At 46.8% G+C, this 20,226-nt stretch overlaps 1 protein-coding gene across 3 annotated transcripts in view; it reads right to left on the minus strand.

Moving 5' to 3' along the window:
• Positions 1-20,226, minus strand: part of LOC147604914 (CwfJ-like family protein) — a 100,050-nt gene that overhangs the window by 75,087 nt on the left and 4,737 nt on the right. For 2 of the 3 annotated variants that reach the window (XM_086794133.1, XM_086794134.1), the window contains exon 3: positions 9,442-9,508. In XM_086794133.1, coding sequence (XP_086650259.1) covers positions 9,442-9,498 — 57 coding nt within the window. In that variant the 5' untranslated portion in view covers positions 9,499-9,508. Of the gene's footprint in view, positions 1-9,421; positions 9,509-20,226 lie in introns of all 3 variants that reach the window. The other variant, XM_086794135.1, reaches the window with a different exon arrangement.

Here is a 20,226-nt window from a genome sequence, read left to right on the forward strand (position 1 = left end):
TCCAGGCAGCTCGTAGAGAGTGGAGATAGGAGATCATGGTATTCACAGATGATACAGTGGCTCACTCAGCATGGTCTCAACATAGATCACCTGCCACCTTTCCAATATGATATACATGCACCACACATCCAGCTCTCTCACAGTGAGAGGAACAGAGTCCTTCGGCAGGATTTACGACAGCGATACACTCGAGACTTGGATTACACCCAGTCAGCCTCTACCGCCGAAGATGGTATACTACAGAGATCAGTTTATGCGTATCTCAGCGGATGGATTCATAAAGAGACTTCGATACATGGATACATACATGCCACACAGGATCAGAGTGGCCATTGGTCAACTTAGAGTATCATCACATCAGTTTGAGATAGAGGCTGGTCGAGCATCGTGCCTCCCCCGCACTTGAGAGGATATGCAGACTTGTCAGGAGGAGATAGAGAGCAAGGGGCACTTTGTATGTAGATGCAGAGCATACAGCACTGTCCGAGAGAGATACCCTACTTTCTTCAGGGAGCCCCACTCATTGCGCCAGATCATGGAGTTGGCAGACCAGCACCGATTCAGGCAGTTCCTGATAGAGATACAACAACACAGAGAGACACTACTACAGACACAAACGACACAGGGAGGTAGGCAGCAGTCCCAAATTACAGATTTCTTTCAGAGAGCTACGCCACCACCCCCACCACCACCACAACAGGGGGTCACACTTCAGCGCACAGAGGATCTTCGAGCTCGACGGAGATAGAGAGCACCAGGCCCTAGACTTCATGAGAGAGAGATCACTCAGATCCGGTCTGGCCACCAGCTTTATGTCCAGGAGAGGCTCACACATTTTCGATCAGATCTAGGGAGGATCCTACAAGAGGTCTTTGCCCCTCCCCCCACTGATGTACACCATCCTACATCCCCAGTATGGTACTGGATGGAGCTAGCTAGATTTGCATAGCATGATTGTATACCCGATGCATACAGTACTGCACATTGAGCCCCTAGTGATAGCGCTCCATCCATCCCTTGTCAGTTTTGATGGTCCACTCTCCCATCGATCCTCAGCTTTTCAGCTTTGTACCTTGTACCTTTTTCTATTATCTGGATACTCAAAGGACATTGGCATTTGTACATTGTTTTGTCTCATAGGCCGACTTCGGCCTCTAGTAGACGTTAATAAAGCTCTCTCTCTCTCTCTCTCTCTCTCTCTCTCTCTCTCTCTCTCTCTCTCTCTCTCTCCGCCCCCCTTCTTGCAGTCATTCTCTCTCTTCGTTGCCCCTTTCTCTCTCTTCGCCCCCCTTGAGACATGATGATGATGTACACAGATTTTCTCATAGGCCGTGCACGCATACATGGTACCTCAACTAAGCAAGATGCAGGAGGAAATGGTCCAAATGTTTGATGCAAAAACCAGCCACCACACCTCACTAATCACGGAGCTGGAGGCCCAAGTTGCCACCCTTAAGGTGGAAAACGAGACCTTGAGGGCACGTACTCAATTCGAAGAAGAAGAAATTCAACTATCCCTCAATGATGAGCTGAATACACTCAGAGAGCAAATGAAGACCCTCCAAGAAGGCAGCAAACGAGGCAACCACATGGACCGAGTTGATTAAGAAGACACAGAAACAAGCGGGCAGCTGGATTGATGGATCGCATAGTCCGTGGGTACAGTAAATTTACGGGTGTCTTCTTTGATGACATCCTAGTCTTCTCAAAGACCGAAGAAGAGCATAGAGCTCATTTGGCCATTGTTTTTGAAGAACTCGGTAAGCATAAACTCTTCATAAATGCAAAGAAGTGTGAGTTTTTCTTGTCAGAGATGCATTATCTTGGACATATTGTGTCCAAAGATAGAGTGCAGATGGATCCTGCAAAGATTGATGCAATTCGAAATTGGCCCGAATCAGTGTTGATCATTCCCGATTTACAAAAGCCTTTGTGTGGAATGTGATGCATCTTGGAAATTGCATAGGAGCTGTCCTAAATCAAGAGAGACATGCCGTGGCTTATGAGAGCCGTACATTGCATGATGCAGAGCTACCTCTTGGCATTTATGAGAAAGAGCTCTTGGCTGTAATTCTTGCACTTACTATATGGAAACATTACCTTCTTGGGACTGATTAAATAGTTTCAATCAGACAATGAAGCATGCGTATGCATCATGCAGTGGAAGTACCTCCCGTTCTTGGAACCTGTAAATAGCAGGTCTTCCCGAGCACGGAACTAGCTCAGCAGGATCCCTGATAATGGGTTCCAAGCCCTGGCCACACTACAGGTGACGAGAGGCCTGACCTCCCGTAGGTGACGTGAGTCTTGGCCTCCGTACGAGCGACATGAAGCTCCCTGCCCTCCCGTACCTTAGCACAAAAACAAAGGAAGACCACTTGGGCGGCCAAACGGTGACAGTGGGAGCCGACTCTCTCAAATCTTCTATTGGGTGGACCTGGGCAAGGCCTGTGTCACCCACTAACGCATCATGAAGTCACCGAGGTAAGTTGGTAAGCAGGCCCAGCACTGCACTGTGGTCCGTGTCATGAGTTCAGACACCCTCTCCCCTAGTAGCAGTTGTAACCTCCCGAGCTCCTGGAGAATGAGGTCCTCATAGTTACCGGGATGGAAGGTGAGGAGGAAAGTGTTCTTTAGAGTGACGAACTTGTTGAGGTTGAGGACCTTTCCTTGTTCCACATGAACCCGCGAGGATTCTAGATTTCAGGGAAAGACAACTTAGGAACAAGTTGATCCCTAAATACAAGTTTAACTGGAAAAGGAGGACTCGACTTGGAAGTCCGTAGCTAGTTTGAGTAAGCATTTCCCTAATTTCATTTAAGAATAAATGTATGAAGAAGGGAAGAATGTTATGTACCTGGACGCTCATCTACGGATTAGGGAACTAATCCAACGGGGTTAGGGAGCCCAGGGATTAACAAGCTGATACTTGGCTAGAGTTCTTGGATTGATAAAACAAGCTTAATGGCCTTTTATAGCGTAGTTATTACTAGATAAGTGAGAGCTTGGGTTATTATGGGTGATAGTTACGCGGATGCACCGCCAACGGTCTGGATTGGATAAAGAGCAAACATGGTCGTGCCATGCACATGGTGAGTACATAGGTTCGTGTGTCAAAGGCATAGTCACAAGGGACGGGGGACGGTGACGGGGGACGGGGATGGGATGGGGGACAGCCATAAGTAGGGAACGGGGACGGGGGAGGGAACGGCACTCAAAAAATACTTTTTTTTTTTTAATTTCTACTCTACACTTATTCTACTTTGGAAGTACATCAAAATGAGCACAAATTTACACTAAAATGGTAAGCTTTTGAGTCATATTAATAATTAAGCAGATACAAAATGAGTCATGACTCAAGAGTCAGGACTCAGCCTTAAGGAGGCAGAATACATGGACGGACTCAAATGAGTCAATGACAAAAAAGTGCTGAAGACTAGAGGCTAGAGGCTAGAGCTAAGTAGTAAGGCCCATGAATCATGATCCATGAATGATCATCCACGTGAAGTGCTCGCCTCATGGTCATAGGTAGCTTGTGCCAAAGAAGCATCAAGCTCATCCTCAGTCTCATCCTCACTGCCATGCTGCTCCTGCACCTCATCCTCTTGTTGCTCTTCTTGTTGACTCATCTCCCACTCGGTGAAGGAATCTGACTTCTTGGTGACACTCTTGCAAAGCATTCACAAGTTCGCGCTGACGAAGACAAGGTCATTGGCACGCTCTACCCCGAGTCGGTTCCTCTTCCTAGAGGCAATGTGGCTGTAGGTACTCCAAAGTTGCTCCAAGCAAGAGGAGCTGACGGCTTGGCTAAGTATGCGGATGGCAAGCTACTGCAGCTCCGGTGCATCTGAACCAAATTCCTCCAACAATAGAGCAGCACCAACTTTGGAGCGGTCAACATGTGCATCATGACAGCCATAGGAGCCATGAAATGACCTGTGCATCGAAAGCTGGTCCCTGATCTTGCGCCTAACCGATGCATCAGGCACAAGACGATCCAAGATTATCATCCATCCAGCGCTCACCTCCCGATCGCTCTCCTGCTTGTTGCCTTGGAATTATGGGTCCACCACATAAGCTACTGCATGCAATGGATAGTAGTAGAAATTCCACCTTCCTAGACACAAGGCATGGATCTCCTCGTATCTGTCTTCGTCAGGCACGAAGTCTTTCAACTTCTCTATCATGCGATCCATGGCCTCGTAGACCTTGCCTATGCATGGTTGCATAGTGTCTACAATCCTCAATAGGTGGACTATGGGCCTCACCATAGCATCTGTGGTCTTCACACGCTCCCACCAAGAGGCGTCATCCGCCTGTAGCCTACACTCTTGGCCAGTGTTTGTACGGGACTCTTGCATGGCGACAAACTCGTCGCTAAGGAAAAGCCCCCTCAAAGCACCGCTACAATCCTTCAACCGGCCCAACATGAGAAAGTTGTAGGCAAACCGGGTGTCGGAATATTTGAGGAGAGAGAGACAGCACCTCTTGTTGAATTCATGCCGAAGTCTTTGGTGGTTGAGGACAAAGGAGACCATGGTGTTGGCCTCCTCAATGAGCGGGCTGATCCATGGTAATGCCCCGATGTCCTTGAGGAGGTTGTTTAGGCAATGAGCCATACAAAAGGACACCGTGACATGTCCATACATACCTTGGAGAATAGCTCCCGCCGCCCTATTGGAAGGCTCCCCATCCGCAACAAAGCCCACCACATGCTCGGGGCCAACGATCTCCATGGTGGTAGCCCACTCCGCCGCAAGCACATCCGCGCTCTTCCCAGTGCCGGATGCATCATGAGATGAGATGAAGTACATCTCTCCGCGGGAATATGCAACCACGCCGTGAATACTCCTCTTGCGGGTGTCACTCCATCCATCCACAATGAGGGAGACTCCGTTCCTCTCCCATTGCCGCTTTGTGTTGTTGGCCGCTTGCTCTACAATGCGCTTCTCCTTCTCGAGCAATGTAGTGCGCAAGCTCTCGGATGAGGGGGGGCGTATAGGTTGAGCCATACTCCCCAATCTTCTTAACCATGACCTTGAAGTATTCCGACCTATTCAAGAAAGTAATTTACTAATGAGAAGGGGTATAGGATGATGAAAACATGAATGATGAATTGGCAATGATCGATTGCACTTACCTAGCCGCTTGAAAGGCAATGTGGTCGTGGAAGAAGAAGCGGGCCACCGCCATATCCACCTTCTCCTTCAACTTGGGGTTCCAATTCTCCCCAAGTGTAGATTGTCGTCGTGGGCCACGTAATGGTTGAGAGGCCGTGGAGATGGAGGGTGCCCGCGTCGTGGATGGAGTAACATTCCGACTTGATGGTGAAGGTGATGGTGTGCATGATCCCGATCCACCACATGACTCTATTGTAGAGGCTTGAGTTCCTCTCCCCATCGTCGCGGGATCCATGGCCACTCGTGGTGTCCTTGTCGCTTCGACCGCCTCGTAGACGCTAAGCTTGTCAAGAAGTTCCCGTCTCTTCTCGGGCGTGTTATTCATGCAAAACCTCACCTCATGCCCACTCTCATGCAAGAGGTGGGCTCGCACTTTGTCGGCGCCACCCGTTCGCCGGTACGGGCAAAGCTTGCATACCCATGGCTGAGAACCGCCTCCATGAGCGGATGGGGTGTAGTTAACCTCCTCCCACCATGTCCATCCCGTTGTCCTTCTACGGGAAGCCCCGGCACGTGAGGAGGATGCCATGGTTGAAGATGGCTTGACTCTTGAGCCTTGAGGAAAGAGAGAGAGAGAGAGGCCTAGAGCCTAGAGGCTTGGAAGTTGGAAGACTCAAGACTCAAGAGGCTTGAGGGAGAGGTGAGAGAGAGAGAGAGAGAGAGAGAGAGAGAGAGTCTAGATAGTAGGGCGGCGGCCCGCGGGCCTTGTGTGAGAGGCTTGGAACTTGGAAGTTGGAAGCTAGAAGAAGCTTGAAAGCTTGAAAGTTGTGTGTGCTTGTAGCCTTGTAGAGGCTTGTTCTTATATAGATAGGCAAGAGAGAGAGGCAAGCCTCAAGGGCAAGAGAGAGAGAGAGAGAGAGAGAGAGGGGCAAGCCTCAAAGGCTCAAGGGCCAAGGCCCAAGCAAGCGGCGACTGCAACGGCTGGAAACAGCGACTGCAACGGCTGGGGACGTCCGTCCGTCCCCTGCCGTTCCCTTCGCTGGTCCGTCCCGTTTTGGCGTCCCTCCGTTCCAAGCACTCGTCCCTTCCGTCCCCTGTGACTATGGTCAAAGGCCTTTAGGCAGACTTTGGTGGTATGGGACGCCAGAGTTAGACACAGACATATGGGATTGTGCAGGAAGCCCTAGCCTTGGCACGGAGGAGATCGGTGGATGCCGGTTGTAGTTGGGAGGTGAGCTAGCCTGTTAACTCATGATTTGGTTTATGACTAACCTTGGTTTTCTGCTGTGTTTAGGGAGATTCAAGGAAGGACCTCACATGCCGCATACTACGCAAGAAGGGGGAGAGCTCCAGCTATAAGTCAAGACAATTGTTTTTGTGCTATCTGTGTCAAAAAGACGGCTGGAATGCAGTGCAAATAGCTGGAGAGTAGGCAAGGAGTGGAAATTGTAACCAGGAGATTGGGGGGGAGGCAAGCAAAAAGAGGGATGTGTGATTGCACCTGAAATCTGTGCGGACATTGGTTCTGCACTGAAGAGGCTCAAAAATTGTACAACGTAAGTATGCACCAAAACAAGAGGTGGTCTGGAATTGAATTTGAGGATGCACAGAGATAAAGAACCTTGGTAGGATCTAGAATCGTAGGCATCCAGGCGTGATCACCGGTATACGACAGTACACTCTCTATAGCCAATCATGCTGCGCTTGGCACAAATTCGCCAGTCAAGGCAAGAGAGAACAAACTCCCTGGTGATTGATTTTTTTTTTGTGTCGGCTTAAATTGACTCCTTGCTTGAGTCATCCAAAGCATTGTAAAAAGTCTTGTAATATTGTGACATGCAGCAGAATCCAAAATTATTGATGTTGATCATCCTTAGCGCACACACAATAGAGAAGAGGCAAGAGGGACCCTAAGCTATTGTATATCACCAAAACATGAATATATACAATGAGTTCTACACTAAGATCTGTCATGCATATTTCTGTTTAACTACTATGCAATGCACTTCATGCTGTCTTCCTGCTGTGTGTTAATGACAACGAGCCCAAAAGAGGGTTGCAAATCTGATGATCCAGATGCCTCAGCTCTTGCAGACTCTCATTGATTTCAAGTAGGTCGATGCCTTTGCAAATCTGATGATCCAGATACCAAAGTAGGTCGATGCCTTAGCTATACGCCAAAAGGTCATTGAACATGTTCATATTGTACCCAACTTGTGCCCCATCCACTGGTGCACGTCATGTGCACCTTTGGCCTATTGGGCTGTCAAAACTGTCCCAATCGGTTCATATTCACCCTCGGATTTTGCTTAAAGTGGTTGCAAGGGAGATCCATGTCCATGTGTATCCCACTCACAGCATGCACATGACAGATCCTCATGGTGGTAAAGTTGTCAAAACTGTCCCAATCGGTTCATATTCACCCTCGGATTTTGCTTAAAGTGGTTGCAAGGGAGATCCATGTCCATGTGTATCCCACTCACAGCATGCACATGACAGATCCTCATGGTGGTAAAGTTGAGCACTGGGGCAGATCATGCACCTTTGCTCCAGTTATGATCTGGTCCATACGTATGCATGAGACTTAGCTTATCGTTTAGTGGGGGCTCCAACTCTACTATCTCCACGCAAACATCAGGCATGGTACTTTCCACTATAATACTACTCTCCTCACCCGCCTTGGTAAGGAACTTGGAAACTGGGACCACATGACCTTCAACAATCCGGTAGTCACAGACTTTGGCATTCGTTGGTGAGAGTGGTTCCTATGCTTTCTATAACTCTACCGCCACCAAACTCTGGAATCTCCTAATCCTCCAAGAGTGATTCCTATCCTTGCTCTAACTGTACTGCCACCAACATCAGCACCTCCTCATGATCCTATACCAGTCTACACTCCTGCCTTGGGGCAGCGGTCTCTTAGGCCACTTTCGGTCTTGGAAGCTCTCTGTCAACCGTAGAGACTCCCTCCTACTGAGCTTCAACCTCACCTAAACTCTCCATTCATGTACGTTTGTTTACGGGCTCTCCGGCTATCAATGCTGCAATTCATACATTAATCTCTCTTCGACATTTGGCTCAGTAGCATTGTATTCCCCTGAAATAGGCCTTGCATCTGGCCATACCGGGCTTTGATATCCCATCTGCGTGCTTCCCCTTCCCATGTCATCCGGGCTGTGCTCTATTCCAATTTGTCATGATACGTAGCCCTTCATTGCTAGAACTCCTCCTGTATGGAATCCATGAAGAGCAATGATGACTTCCCTACCTAAACTAGACCTAATTGATATGCAACTAGTGCTAGACTTGACCTGGCTACTGGAAGACCTAACACAAACCCTAAATGCAAACCTTATTGCATGAATATGGCTGTAGACTTGGATGCCTTGCAAACCCTTTAAAAATGCACATGGAATAAAAGCACCCTCCATGACCTAACACAAAGCTTGGAGAAAGGCTGACCTGTTGCTCTGATACCAATGTGACATGCAAACAAAAGTTAATATGATTTAACACTAAGCAAAGAGAGATTAACGTTGATCCTATTTAGCAAACACACATTAAAGAAAAGGCAAGAGAGACCCTAAACTACTGTATATTGCCAAAACGTGAATATATGTGCATATCTGTACATAACTGCTATGCAATGCACTTTGTGTTGTCCTGTGCATTAATGACCTGCTGATGGCAAACGCAGAAGAGGGCTGCAAATATGACCATCCACGTGCCTTAGCTCTTGCAGATGCTGATTGATTCTAAATGACCCTTGACCAGCCTTTATATAGGAATCTGATAGTAGGTCATATGCTGGTCAGCCAGCCCTTATTCAGCCCAAAAATATCCTTCAAAAGGTCATTAAGCAGGTTCATATTCTGCCCAACTTGTGTCCCATCCACTAGGGCACAACTTGGGCACCTCTGGGTGCCTATTGGGCAGTCAAAACTGCCCACCAGGTCCATACTTGCCCTCGGATCTTGCCTAAAAGGCAGCTGCAAGAGAGATCCATGTCCATGTGCATCCTGCTCAAGGCATGTACATTTACACATACAAAACACAATGACTGGGAACCGTCCCATCTTTGATACCTATTGCAGCGTAAGATGCACTCACACCACATTATACATGCATGATACACACATCCATGAACATGAGATGAAGGTCAAGTATTCATAATCAGATTCATAAGTTTGCGTGTCAGTATAGACAGCTGCCTTTCATTACTTTGCTTGTAAATATTTTAGTTTTTCAAGTTAGAAATGCTTCCTTAACACAACACAACTCATAAAATTGAAAAGAGTTACTCAATATTAAGAGGCATCACAGGCTGCAAACTCAATGTTGCCTCGTCACGAGAAATGACTCGTAAGCCACTCAACATGCTTGCATATCTGTCCAGACACCAACGAAAACCTTATAATTCAAATCCATGGAAAAAATGATATCATAGACTCTTAAAAACATAAACCTTATAATTCAAATCCATGGAAAAAATGATATCATAGACTCTTAAAAACATAAATTCATATGTTTATAATTTGACAAATAATCGTACAAAATGATAGAGACCTATGAGGCCCTTGCAACATGATGCAAAGCAACAGCGTTCTTTTAACTATTTTCAAACACACAACTAATAACAGCAAAAGACGTAATCCTCTCAACCTAATGTATTGTATATTCTCTTCTGTAAAAGTTTGCAATGCTAAAAAGAATCCTAAAACAAATTCAACTACTACTAAGCTCAGAGAGAGGGGTTGTGAGCCGAGCAAAAAAAACATCTTTAATAATCTACCACAATAGGAAGCCCTAGACTTTCTATTCATGCTAAATTTAGTACACGCACGTGACCTGCTTTTGGACATGGACATTGCCTAAGATTTTGTTGCATGTGAAACCATTTATGGACCCATGGACAAGCAGAAAACCCTTAGGCCACGCATTTTTTGTATTATGACATTAAATGGGTAAAAGCTTTATGGTTTTGTGTTAGAATCACATACTTAATAACTTGCTTCAATGACCTTGAAAGAATTTGGCTAGCAGCTCACTCCCAGCCATAGATTCCCCTTGGGAACCACCCCCAAGCCTCACGTCTAGATTGCTTCCAATCAGCCCTACCATGGTAGTAGGGCTTGGCGTCCCATACCACCAAGACATACCCTATGCCGAACTCTTCGTCGTCGTAAGAATCCACACCCCTAGTAGATGTCTCCGCACTTTGATTCCTCCCCCTCATCATAATTAGCAATCAGCCCTATACTAAGCCTTTTTGGCTATTTTTAAGCCATTGGTCTCCTTTTAACCCGACCCTAGGATATCTAGACCTCATCCTTGCTAGCCATATCTGTCGGAATGCACACTGAATATGAGACAAACTGCTGTGAGAGAGAAAATGCAGAATTTCAGGAGAGAGAGAACCTATCTAAACTCAACTACATACAGAAGATCCGGTACAAAATGGTGTGGGGGGCAAGGGTGTATTTATACCACCCTGGGCTGCTGGTCAGCCAGCCTAAAACAGGCCGACAGCCCCATGAGAGGCCCACCACTGGATTAAATCCAGTCGGCCAGCAAAAGACATAGTCGGCTAGCAAAAATGGGCACCTCCTGGTCGGCAACAGAACTACAGCCGACAGTAGAAGAAAAAAAAAACAGCCCCCCACGTGGTGCAAAACTGGTAAAGGACAGAAAAAATGGGAAAATGGAGAAATCTCATATACAGTGTAACACGCGGAAGCTCTGGGTAGTCTTCTTTCAGCCCTAAACACTCTTGGAAACCTTCTGATGCAAAAACGCACCATGATGCAAAAACGCAGGTAGAGAGAGAGTAGAGAGAGAGAGAGAGAGAAGTGCTGGAATTTCAGTATATACTATGTACAAAAAAGGTACAGATCTTTGCAGCCATGGGCTGCCTTCATAAAAAGGTTCCTAACCCTAAAATCTGTCCCCTATGGGACCTCCTATTGACTCACACCCCTAGTGGGTGGAATGAGTAATGCTATGAGCAAGGGGCCCCTTTTATAGGCTTTGGAATAAATGATGAACTGGCCGACTGCTGGTCGGCCAGTTACATGTCCATTAATACCCCTTAAATCCAGCCGACTGGATGTGCCTTTGGTCTTTGATGCGCCTGCTGCTGCCACGTCAGCCGACATGCTTTCTGGTACAGCCAGCAGCTCCTTTACTCAGCCGACTGTACCCTGGTTCTTCTCCACATCCAAACTGGCCACTTGTGCTCCAATCCCTGGCTCTGTCTGGTTCTGCTCTTTATCTGGCTGCCTCTTCTGGATCTAGCCCTGAGCATGTCCATGGCATCTGTGATGCACATGACATCCCCCTCTGCTAAACTTGATGACGGGAATCCAACCTGCTCTTGGATGACTGTCATCATCCCAATCCTGTTCCGAAGTCCCTCTGTCATCATCCATCCCTGGCAAACTTTTTCTCTGAAAATCCGATCTGTTCTCCAAACCACTCTGTCTCTGATGAAGATCTATGCATCTGGTCTTCCTCTAGTCCACAATCCATTCCTGCCCTGACTCTGAACACCGTCTTGGTCTTCGTTCCTGGAACTGAGTCTGGCACTCTCACATCACCCTTGGAGGATCAACCTCCCTTGGGACCGTTCCCTTAGAACCCATCTGGCTCACGGAACTGCCATCCCCATCGGGCACTGTGGAACACCACCAACAAACCTCCTGGGAGTTCTTCCCGATCTGTGTTCCCGCCTTGGGCTTCGAATCCGTGTACTTTCCTGTACCTTGGACCTGTACACCATCATATGGGACTGAATCAGTGTTTAGCTTTGCTGAGCCTGATGCTCTGATACCAATGTAACACGCGGAAGCTCTGGGTAGTCTTCTTTCAGCCCTAAACACTCTTGGAAACCTTCTGATGCAAAAACGCACCATGATGCAAAAACGCAGGTAGAGAGAGAGTAGAGAGAGAGAGAGAGAAGTGCTGGAATTTCAGTATATACTATGTACAAAAAAGGTACAGATCTTTGCAGCCATGGGCTGCCTTCATAAAAAGGTTCCTAACCCTAAAATCTGTCCCCTATGGGACCTCCTATTGACTCACACCCCTAGTGGGTGGAATGAGTAATGCTATGAGCAAGGGGCCCCTTTTATAGGCTTTGGAATAAATGATGAACTGGCCGACTGCTGGTCGGCCAGTTACATGTCCATTAATACCCCTTAAATCCAGCCGACTGGATGTGCCTTTGGTCTTTGATGCGCCTGCTGCTGCCACGTCAGCCGACATGCTTTCTGGTACAGCCAGCAGCTCCTTTACTCAGCCGACTGTACCCTGGTTCTTCTCCACATCCAAACTGGCCACTTGTGCTCCAATCCCTGGCTCTGTCTGGTTCTGCTCTTTATCTGGCTGCCTCTTCTGGATCTAGCCCTGAGCATGTCCATGGCATCTGTGATGCACATGACATACAGGTGGGCACACCCTCAACAGAGACCCTCACTTCCTAAGGTGTAATATGGTACAGACAGGGGATGACTGCTAACACCCCCTCTCAGCTCTTGGACGTGGAACCAACCCCAATGAGTTGGAGTGCTGACGGAGCATCTGCTGAGGTAGAGGCTTCGTGAAGAGGTCCGCCGCATTGTCCACCGTCGAACAAAAGATAAGCAAGATGTCACCAGCCAAAATCTTCTCATGAACAAAGTGATATTGTATCTCTATATGCTTGGTCCGGGCAAGGAAGACCGGATTCCAAGCAATAGCTATACAGCTTGGTTATCGCACTGGATGAGCGTGGATTTCTTCTGTGGAAACCCAATCTCACCAAGTATCCTCCGCAGCCACACCACCTCACAAGCAGCACCACAAGCAACCCGGTACTTTGCCTAAGTAGAAGACAAGGCAATAGTTGGCTGCCTCTTGCTGCCCCAAGAAATAGCTTCTGAGCCAAGGGTAAATCCATAGCCTGGTGTAGATCTCCTTGTAACCGCTCCCTACAAGAGGCTTACAAATCGGAAGACAAAATACACATTTTTAGATCACTTAACAAATACCAACAATGGACATAATTAACAACATTAAAACTGAAAATGACCAAGAACACTTGACACCAATACTGGGGCCGGAAAGGGCCGGCCCCCCCCTCAATACGGTTTGTATTTCTTGGAGTATTTGTATGTACAAGTGTTCATGGGCCTCATGGCCAGATTCCTCCATGACATGAAGTGAAATGGAATACAACAAGATTTTGTCGGTGAAGAATCAACTCTCGTAGTACACCTGCCCTCACAGGTCTTCCAGGACCGTGCACCAATAGGCACGCCTGTACTAACACCTAGCAAGGTGAAGCACCACGGTGGAAGAAATACCAGGTGTTCCCAAGTCAGCTTTGCTCCCTATTTTTCCTCATATCCACAAGACCTTCACTGGCTCCTCTAAAGGTGAGGGCGCAATCAGGGCAATCATGGGAAAATTCACTATCCCGATGGCCTACTAAGGTGTAGGCAGCTAGAGGTGAAGTTTGCCTAGCAATGCTTGTAAAAAAACATCTAACTTTAATTTTATCTGAATTTGAAATAAAATATAGAAACAAATACCTAGCAAAGGTTTTAATCCAAATCTCAACAGAGAAGATCATTCCGTACTCCTAATTGGTGTAAGCAACAAGTAGAAACAGGTACAGGCGATACATCAAGTACTGCAACTATAACCGGTACTGTTGGTACAAATGCAAGTACAACAAGTACAGTAAGTACTGCAAGTACTGTTGGTACAAATGCAAGTACAACAAGCATAGTTAGTACTGTTGGTACAGATGCAAGTACAATAGGTAAAGTTCAACAGGTACAGATGCAGGTACAACAGGCATGTACAGCTCTCCAACGAGGTACAATTCAAGTACAACAGGCATGTACAGCACAGGAGGCAAGTACAATTCGGGTACAGCAAGCGGGTGCAGCACAGGAGGCGAGTACCAAAAAAACAGCTCCAAAAATCAACTTTCCTCTCAACTTTTGTAGTCGCCTCCCTTTCATCAACCACCCCCCTCAATATCTACCGCGTGTGGGGAAAGAGAAGTTGCCCATGCAATAGATACTTTAAATATTATTAAAATTTAATCAAAGGTTAGCTCATGGGCACCCACACTAGAAAGTGTCCGGACCAAATTTTAAATGTGTGTGAACATCCAACCTTATAAACATTAAGGTTTACATGACTTTATGTAAACCGGCCTTGGTCTTCAGACAAAACCAGAGGGCGGTGCAAAAACAAACTTCACACAAAACACTTCAACACCTTTGAGGACCTAGAAAAAGGAAAACAAACAAGGGGAGCTAGAGTGCTCCTACAAATAGTACACGGACACCGATTGGCCCCAAAACCCAGAGGCGCCCCTTGCGGTATTTCTTTAATTGATTAAGAATGAGCTTTGATTCCAATACGGCTAGAAACTCAACCGTCACAGCAGAACTCTTGAAGCCTGCAAAGGCCCTACATCATGGCTTCTTGTCCACTTGGCATCCACAAACAAGTCCAGCCATTGTTCACATCAAAAGACTCTTTCACATGAGTCTTGTATACAGAAGCTTTCTCCCATGATCATGGCTGCCACAACCATCCATAGCCTCTCACCCTATGAACAGCATCACACCCTGACACATCCAGTGCTTCTACATCACAACAAAGACTCCCAAACTGTTTTCCAAAAGAGAACTCGCATCACAACAGAGCATACCATACAGTCGACAACCTGTACCAACCTTCTCTGCCTTCCAAGGGTACTATCCATCTCAGTCATGGATTCCCGAACCCCTGTCCAATCAACAGCAAGGCTGTACCAAACATGTGTCCATTCTTGTACCCTCTGCCTGCATGTGACCTATCTCCTAGAGAAACCCAAAAACATGTTTCCTCGAGAAACCTACGACCTGTTTCCACATGAAACCCTTAGGCATGTTTCCCTTTGAAACCTTTGTCCTGTTTCCATACAGAACCATTCACAACACCATTCAACAACAGTGCCAACAACGGCATACATCTAGTTACCTGTTCCCTCATGAAACATCTGGAAACATAGAGATGCCCATAACTGTAGGTCCCTCTATTCCTTTCCACCAGCAGCAAGAAGAAAACAATCTGCTCCATGAGCATGCAGCCATGCGAGCTTGCATCAATCCCATGCCAAGAAACACATTCAAGTGACCTGTACTTGCAGCCGGAAACCCAAGCACATAGCTGAATTTGCTGCCAACCAAAAACAACCCATAAACAGTCTCAAAACAGCCTCGGAATTGCTCATGTTCGTAGCCACATGCACTGCCATGAAACAGTCCATAAACCATTTCCAAAACAGTCCTGAACCAAAGCAAAGAGAAACTAAAAGTTCCATCCATTGAACGCCATCTACATGATGTCTGTGTTCATGTGTTCGGAACCACCAAACACCAAGTTGATGCCCCACAAGTATGTAGGGGAGAGTGAGAAACCCACACGGCTCTGCACTTCCTGCAGCCGCCTACAGCCCTGTGCCTCCTTCCAAGAGAGGGGGAGAGAGAGAGAGAGAGAGAGAGAGAGAGAGCGCAGTCCAGCCCCTCCAAAAGCGTGTGAGCCCCTCCAACAGGCAGCCCAACTTGTTAGCAAGTAAGGGAGAGCCCCCACGTGCTGTTCAGCCTCTGTGCGCGACCTGCAAACAGCCCGACAGCCTGCTGTTCAGCCCACGTGCAGTCCAAGCTAGCAGTCACCAAAGAGAGAGGGATTCAGTCCGGCCTGTATGTACTGCAACGCAGCCTTTCTTCCAGAGAGAGAAAGCACACACACCCTCCTCTGATGCAGCCCTCCGCTTTTTCACCAATCAAGAAGCGCCTACAGCAGCCCGCCAATCCCTCCTCAGAAAAAGCACACACGTGGCCCCCAATAATAGCATATGGGCCACGATTTCTTTCATAAAGGGTATCATAATGTTTTTAAAGGTTTTTAAAACCTTTTGTCTATACAGGGGATATTCCATTCAGTCACTTCATCAGAGAGGTGATAGAGAACAAGCAAATTCAGCTTGTTAAGATTCATACGGATGACAACCCGGCTGATCTGTTGACAAAGAGTTTGCCTCCGGAGCGGTTTGCTCATTGCAGACACTTGATGGGCATTGGATGAGGCAAGTTTCAGCCTTGATATGGCCTTGTATATTATCATGTACATGCTGATTTTTCTTTTCCTTTACTTAAGGGCACTTTGCCTTTAAGTGGGAGGTTGTTGGGGTAAAGGCATTATGCCCACCCTTATAGTGTGTACTAGCCCATGTGTTTATAGTACATAGTACACTTAGTACTTTTAATGTACTAAGTGCACTATGTGTACTAGTGCAATATACATGTGTGATAGGGGAGTCACGCACTCATCAATGCATGAGTTGACTTATCCCCACAACTCTCTCTCTCTCTCTCCCTTCTTCTTCTCTATGTATGTTTCCCACATGAAACCTAACCCTAACTCATAATCTCCCATTCATACCGAGCCACGAGCTGAGCTAACTAGGTTGACGTACCGACCAATCTCCTCCTCGCGACGTCCCATACCGCCACGAAGCTGCCCTCGCGGGCCTCGAGATTGCTGCCGACCTCGGCTGCATAAAGCAGGTGCACGTCTGCACTAGATCCAGGCTCCAAGACCATAGAGCTCTCACAAACTCGCGACTCTCTATATCCCAATAACTAACCTTGGCCACCCTTTTATAGGCTCTTGGCCGGTCATCGGGCGTCCACACTTGGGCGCCCGCCCGTCCATACTTGGGTGCCCGCCCGTTAGTCTTTCGCTAACTCAGCTCGTCAATCAGCCTGCCTAGCTCCAAGCTTTCCCAAGCCTCGAAATTAGTCTTGCGTGCGTGTAGCACATGGTAGATACACACTATGCACATGACATACTCCCCTTCCTCTAAGAGCTCACTCCTGAGCTCACTAAAAGCCAGGGTAATCTCTCTAAAGAGTAGTCAATGTCTCCCATGTAGCGTCCTCCTCAACACGATCCTTCCACTTGATCTTGTATTCCGTGATAATGTATTACGCAATCTTCTTTCACAAAATCCAAGAATCTTTTCAGGTTCGTGCGGAACAAATGTCATGTCCTCGACATCTATAATTTCTTGAGGAGGAGTAACTAACTGATATGCTCCACCCAGTACTTCCTTAAGTCTACTGACATGAAATACAGAATGAACTTTCACATGAGAAGGCAAATCCAATTCATATGCAACTGAACCAATCCGTCGTGTAATACGAAATGGTCCACAGTATCTAGGGGATAATTTCGGAGATCGACCTGTCCGTAAAGTCTCGAAATCTTTCGGAACTCGCAAATACACCATCGTTCCTTCAGAGAACTCTCTGGGTGAACGATGTCTATTAGAATAAAACCTGTCTCGGTCTTGAGCACTTCTAATAGATTCCTTCGCAACTTGTAACATTTCCTACATATCTTGCAAAAAATTACGTGCTGCATCATGCTGAAGTCCTAAGAATCCTACTGTAACAGGTGATCTAGGTTAAAAACCATACATAAGCATGAAAGGACTAAACCCTGTACTCGTATGCTTAGTACTGTTATATGCAAATTCTAACATAGGAAGATAATCCTCCCATGAACTCTGTCTTTTGGATACATATGCTCGAAGCATATCTTCCAAAATCTGATTCACTCTTTCAGTCTCGCCATCAGATTGAGGATGATCTAAGGAACACAAATTCAAAGTTGTTTCCAACTTCTCAAAAACAAGATTCCAAAAATCACTCGTAAACTTAGAGTCCCTATCACTGACTATGTCCTGGGGTAACCCGTACAGTCTAAACAATTGCTCGATAAACTGCCGTGCTAATTGCGTAGCTGTAATAGTCTTCCGGGTCGGTAAAAATCTAGCCATTTTTGTCAAGCGATCTACCACAACCCAAATAGAATCGTGGCCTTGATGTGTTCTTGGCAATCCGGTAATAAAATCCATGGAAATACTTTCCCATTTATTACCTAGGATTTGCAAAGGATGCAACAACCCAGCCTGTCTAAAGCGTTCAGCTTTATTTGCCTGACAAATTTGACACTTGAGAACATAATCTTCTACATACCCTTTCATCTTTGGCCAATAAAAAGTGTGTTTCACTAATGATAACGTCCTGTGTACCCCAAGGTGTCCAGCAAAAGGGACGTCGTGACACTCCTTAAGAATCTTGGATCGAACGTCCGGGATCTGTGGTACACAAATTTTGTCATTACGGAATAGTAAACCATTCCGAATCATCCACTGGCCTCCTGCAGCCTGAATGTATGCCTGACGTTCCGTCGAAGAAGCTTCGAGAGCTACTTTGAACTCTTGGAAATCTGATTTTGACACAAAATCGTCAAAAAGATCGGCATCGGTACCTTTCGTAGCCAGCAAGCGTTCGCATTCCACAAGGGGCTCCAAGTCTGATTCTTGGGTCGACATCGTGAAGAGGGTACGTGGAGAGAAAATTCGATCTTTGCACAAAGAAAGTGCAAGGGAACTTGAGAGCTTGAGAGCTTGAAAACTTGAGAGATGTGTGGCAAGAAGCCCACTTAAGGGGGTTTATAAAGGTGTCCAAAAAAACTAAAAGCCCCCAAAAGCTATCTTTGGCTTTTGCTTTTGTGTTTTTTTTTAAATATCTATATATATATATATATATATTCTAAACTCTTAAAAAAAATAAACACTTTTAACCTTGGAGGAGAGGGGGTTTTAAACTTTAATAAAAAAAATTAAACTAATTAAAAAAAACGAAAGCCAAAAAAAAATTGTGTGCTTTCCTTGTTTTTTTTCTCTCTCTTTCCTCCTGGATTAGTGCTGCTGGCGTCACCCACCGGGCTACAAACGTGCTTTTTTCTTGCCGTCGGCCACCTCGCCTGTCGGCTGCTGTCGTCACGCGTGCAGCGCCTTCCGCTAGCTTTCCTGCCGGTGCCTTCGCGCCAGTCTGTGCCTGCGACAGCCCCTTGTAGGCCTGGCCACAAAGCCACGTAGGCCTAAGCACCTGCATCACTGGGCCTGGGCGCCCGCTTGGCCTAGGCTGGCTACGCAAGCCTGGCCGCCTGGCTTGGCAAGCCTGGCCGCCTGGCTACGCAGGCCCTGGCCGCCTGGCTACATAGTCCTGGCCGCCTGTAGCAGCTGGTAGCCCAACGCCTACAACACACACAGCCAGTACATCAGTACACGGCCAGCACACACAGCGACAACCGACGTTCTCTCTCGCTCTCTCTCTCCCGTTCGTGCTCAACCAAAAGCAACATGCTTTTTCTGATTTCTCTCCCGACTTGCTCCTGCGTACGACTGCACAAGCGACTTCCCTACTTCTTGCAAGCAAACGACCCTACCATCTACCATCCCCATCAATATGGGTTTCTTTGATGAAGAAAAAACACATACTGAATCTGAAACAGCAGTATGCACAGAAAAACAACAAGCTTTTCTAACACATATATTTCTTCGACCTCATCTTCTCTACCTACCGACTTGCTCGTTCACGAGGTATGCTCTGATACCACTGTCAAATCCCCACGGATCTCCTCGTGATCGTTCTTGGTACGAGACTCGAAACCTGCAAACAAACAACAAGGGGGTGCAGGCCTAACTCACCTCCCAACCATGACAGCCAAGGGCAAGCCCACAGTCTTGGCTATCCCCACCGAGCCACGAGCTGTCTTGGGGATGTCCCCCTCAACAATCCTCACCTGGTGGTACCCACTCTTTAAGTCGAGTTTCAAGAACACCTTAGCCCCATTCAACCTTTCGAGAATGTAATCTATTTGAGGCATCAAGAACTTACTCTTGATAGTCAGCTTATTGAGTGCACAATAATCGACAAACAATTGAGAAGACCCATCCTTCTTCTTGACAAACAGGATTGAAGCTACAAACGACGACACACTACGACGTATGAAGCCAGATTGCAGCAGTTCTTGGAGTTGGTGGTCCAACTCCGATTCCATTGTCTTGGAAAGGCGGTATGGAAACTTGCTCGGGGGATCCGAGCCTAGTTTTATTTGATGATTAAGCTAACTAAAATAGATGCGAAAAACTCTAATCTACTCAAATACAACAAAAAACCTCGAGCCTAGAATCAGGAAAGGCTTTGAA

This window comes from Cibotium barometz, chromosome 60 (assembly GCF_041138505.1).
Source record: "Cibotium barometz isolate CiBa-2024 chromosome 60, ASM4113850v1, whole genome shotgun sequence".
In the NCBI taxonomy this organism is placed as follows: Eukaryota; Viridiplantae; Streptophyta; class Polypodiopsida; order Cyatheales; family Cibotiaceae; genus Cibotium; species Cibotium barometz.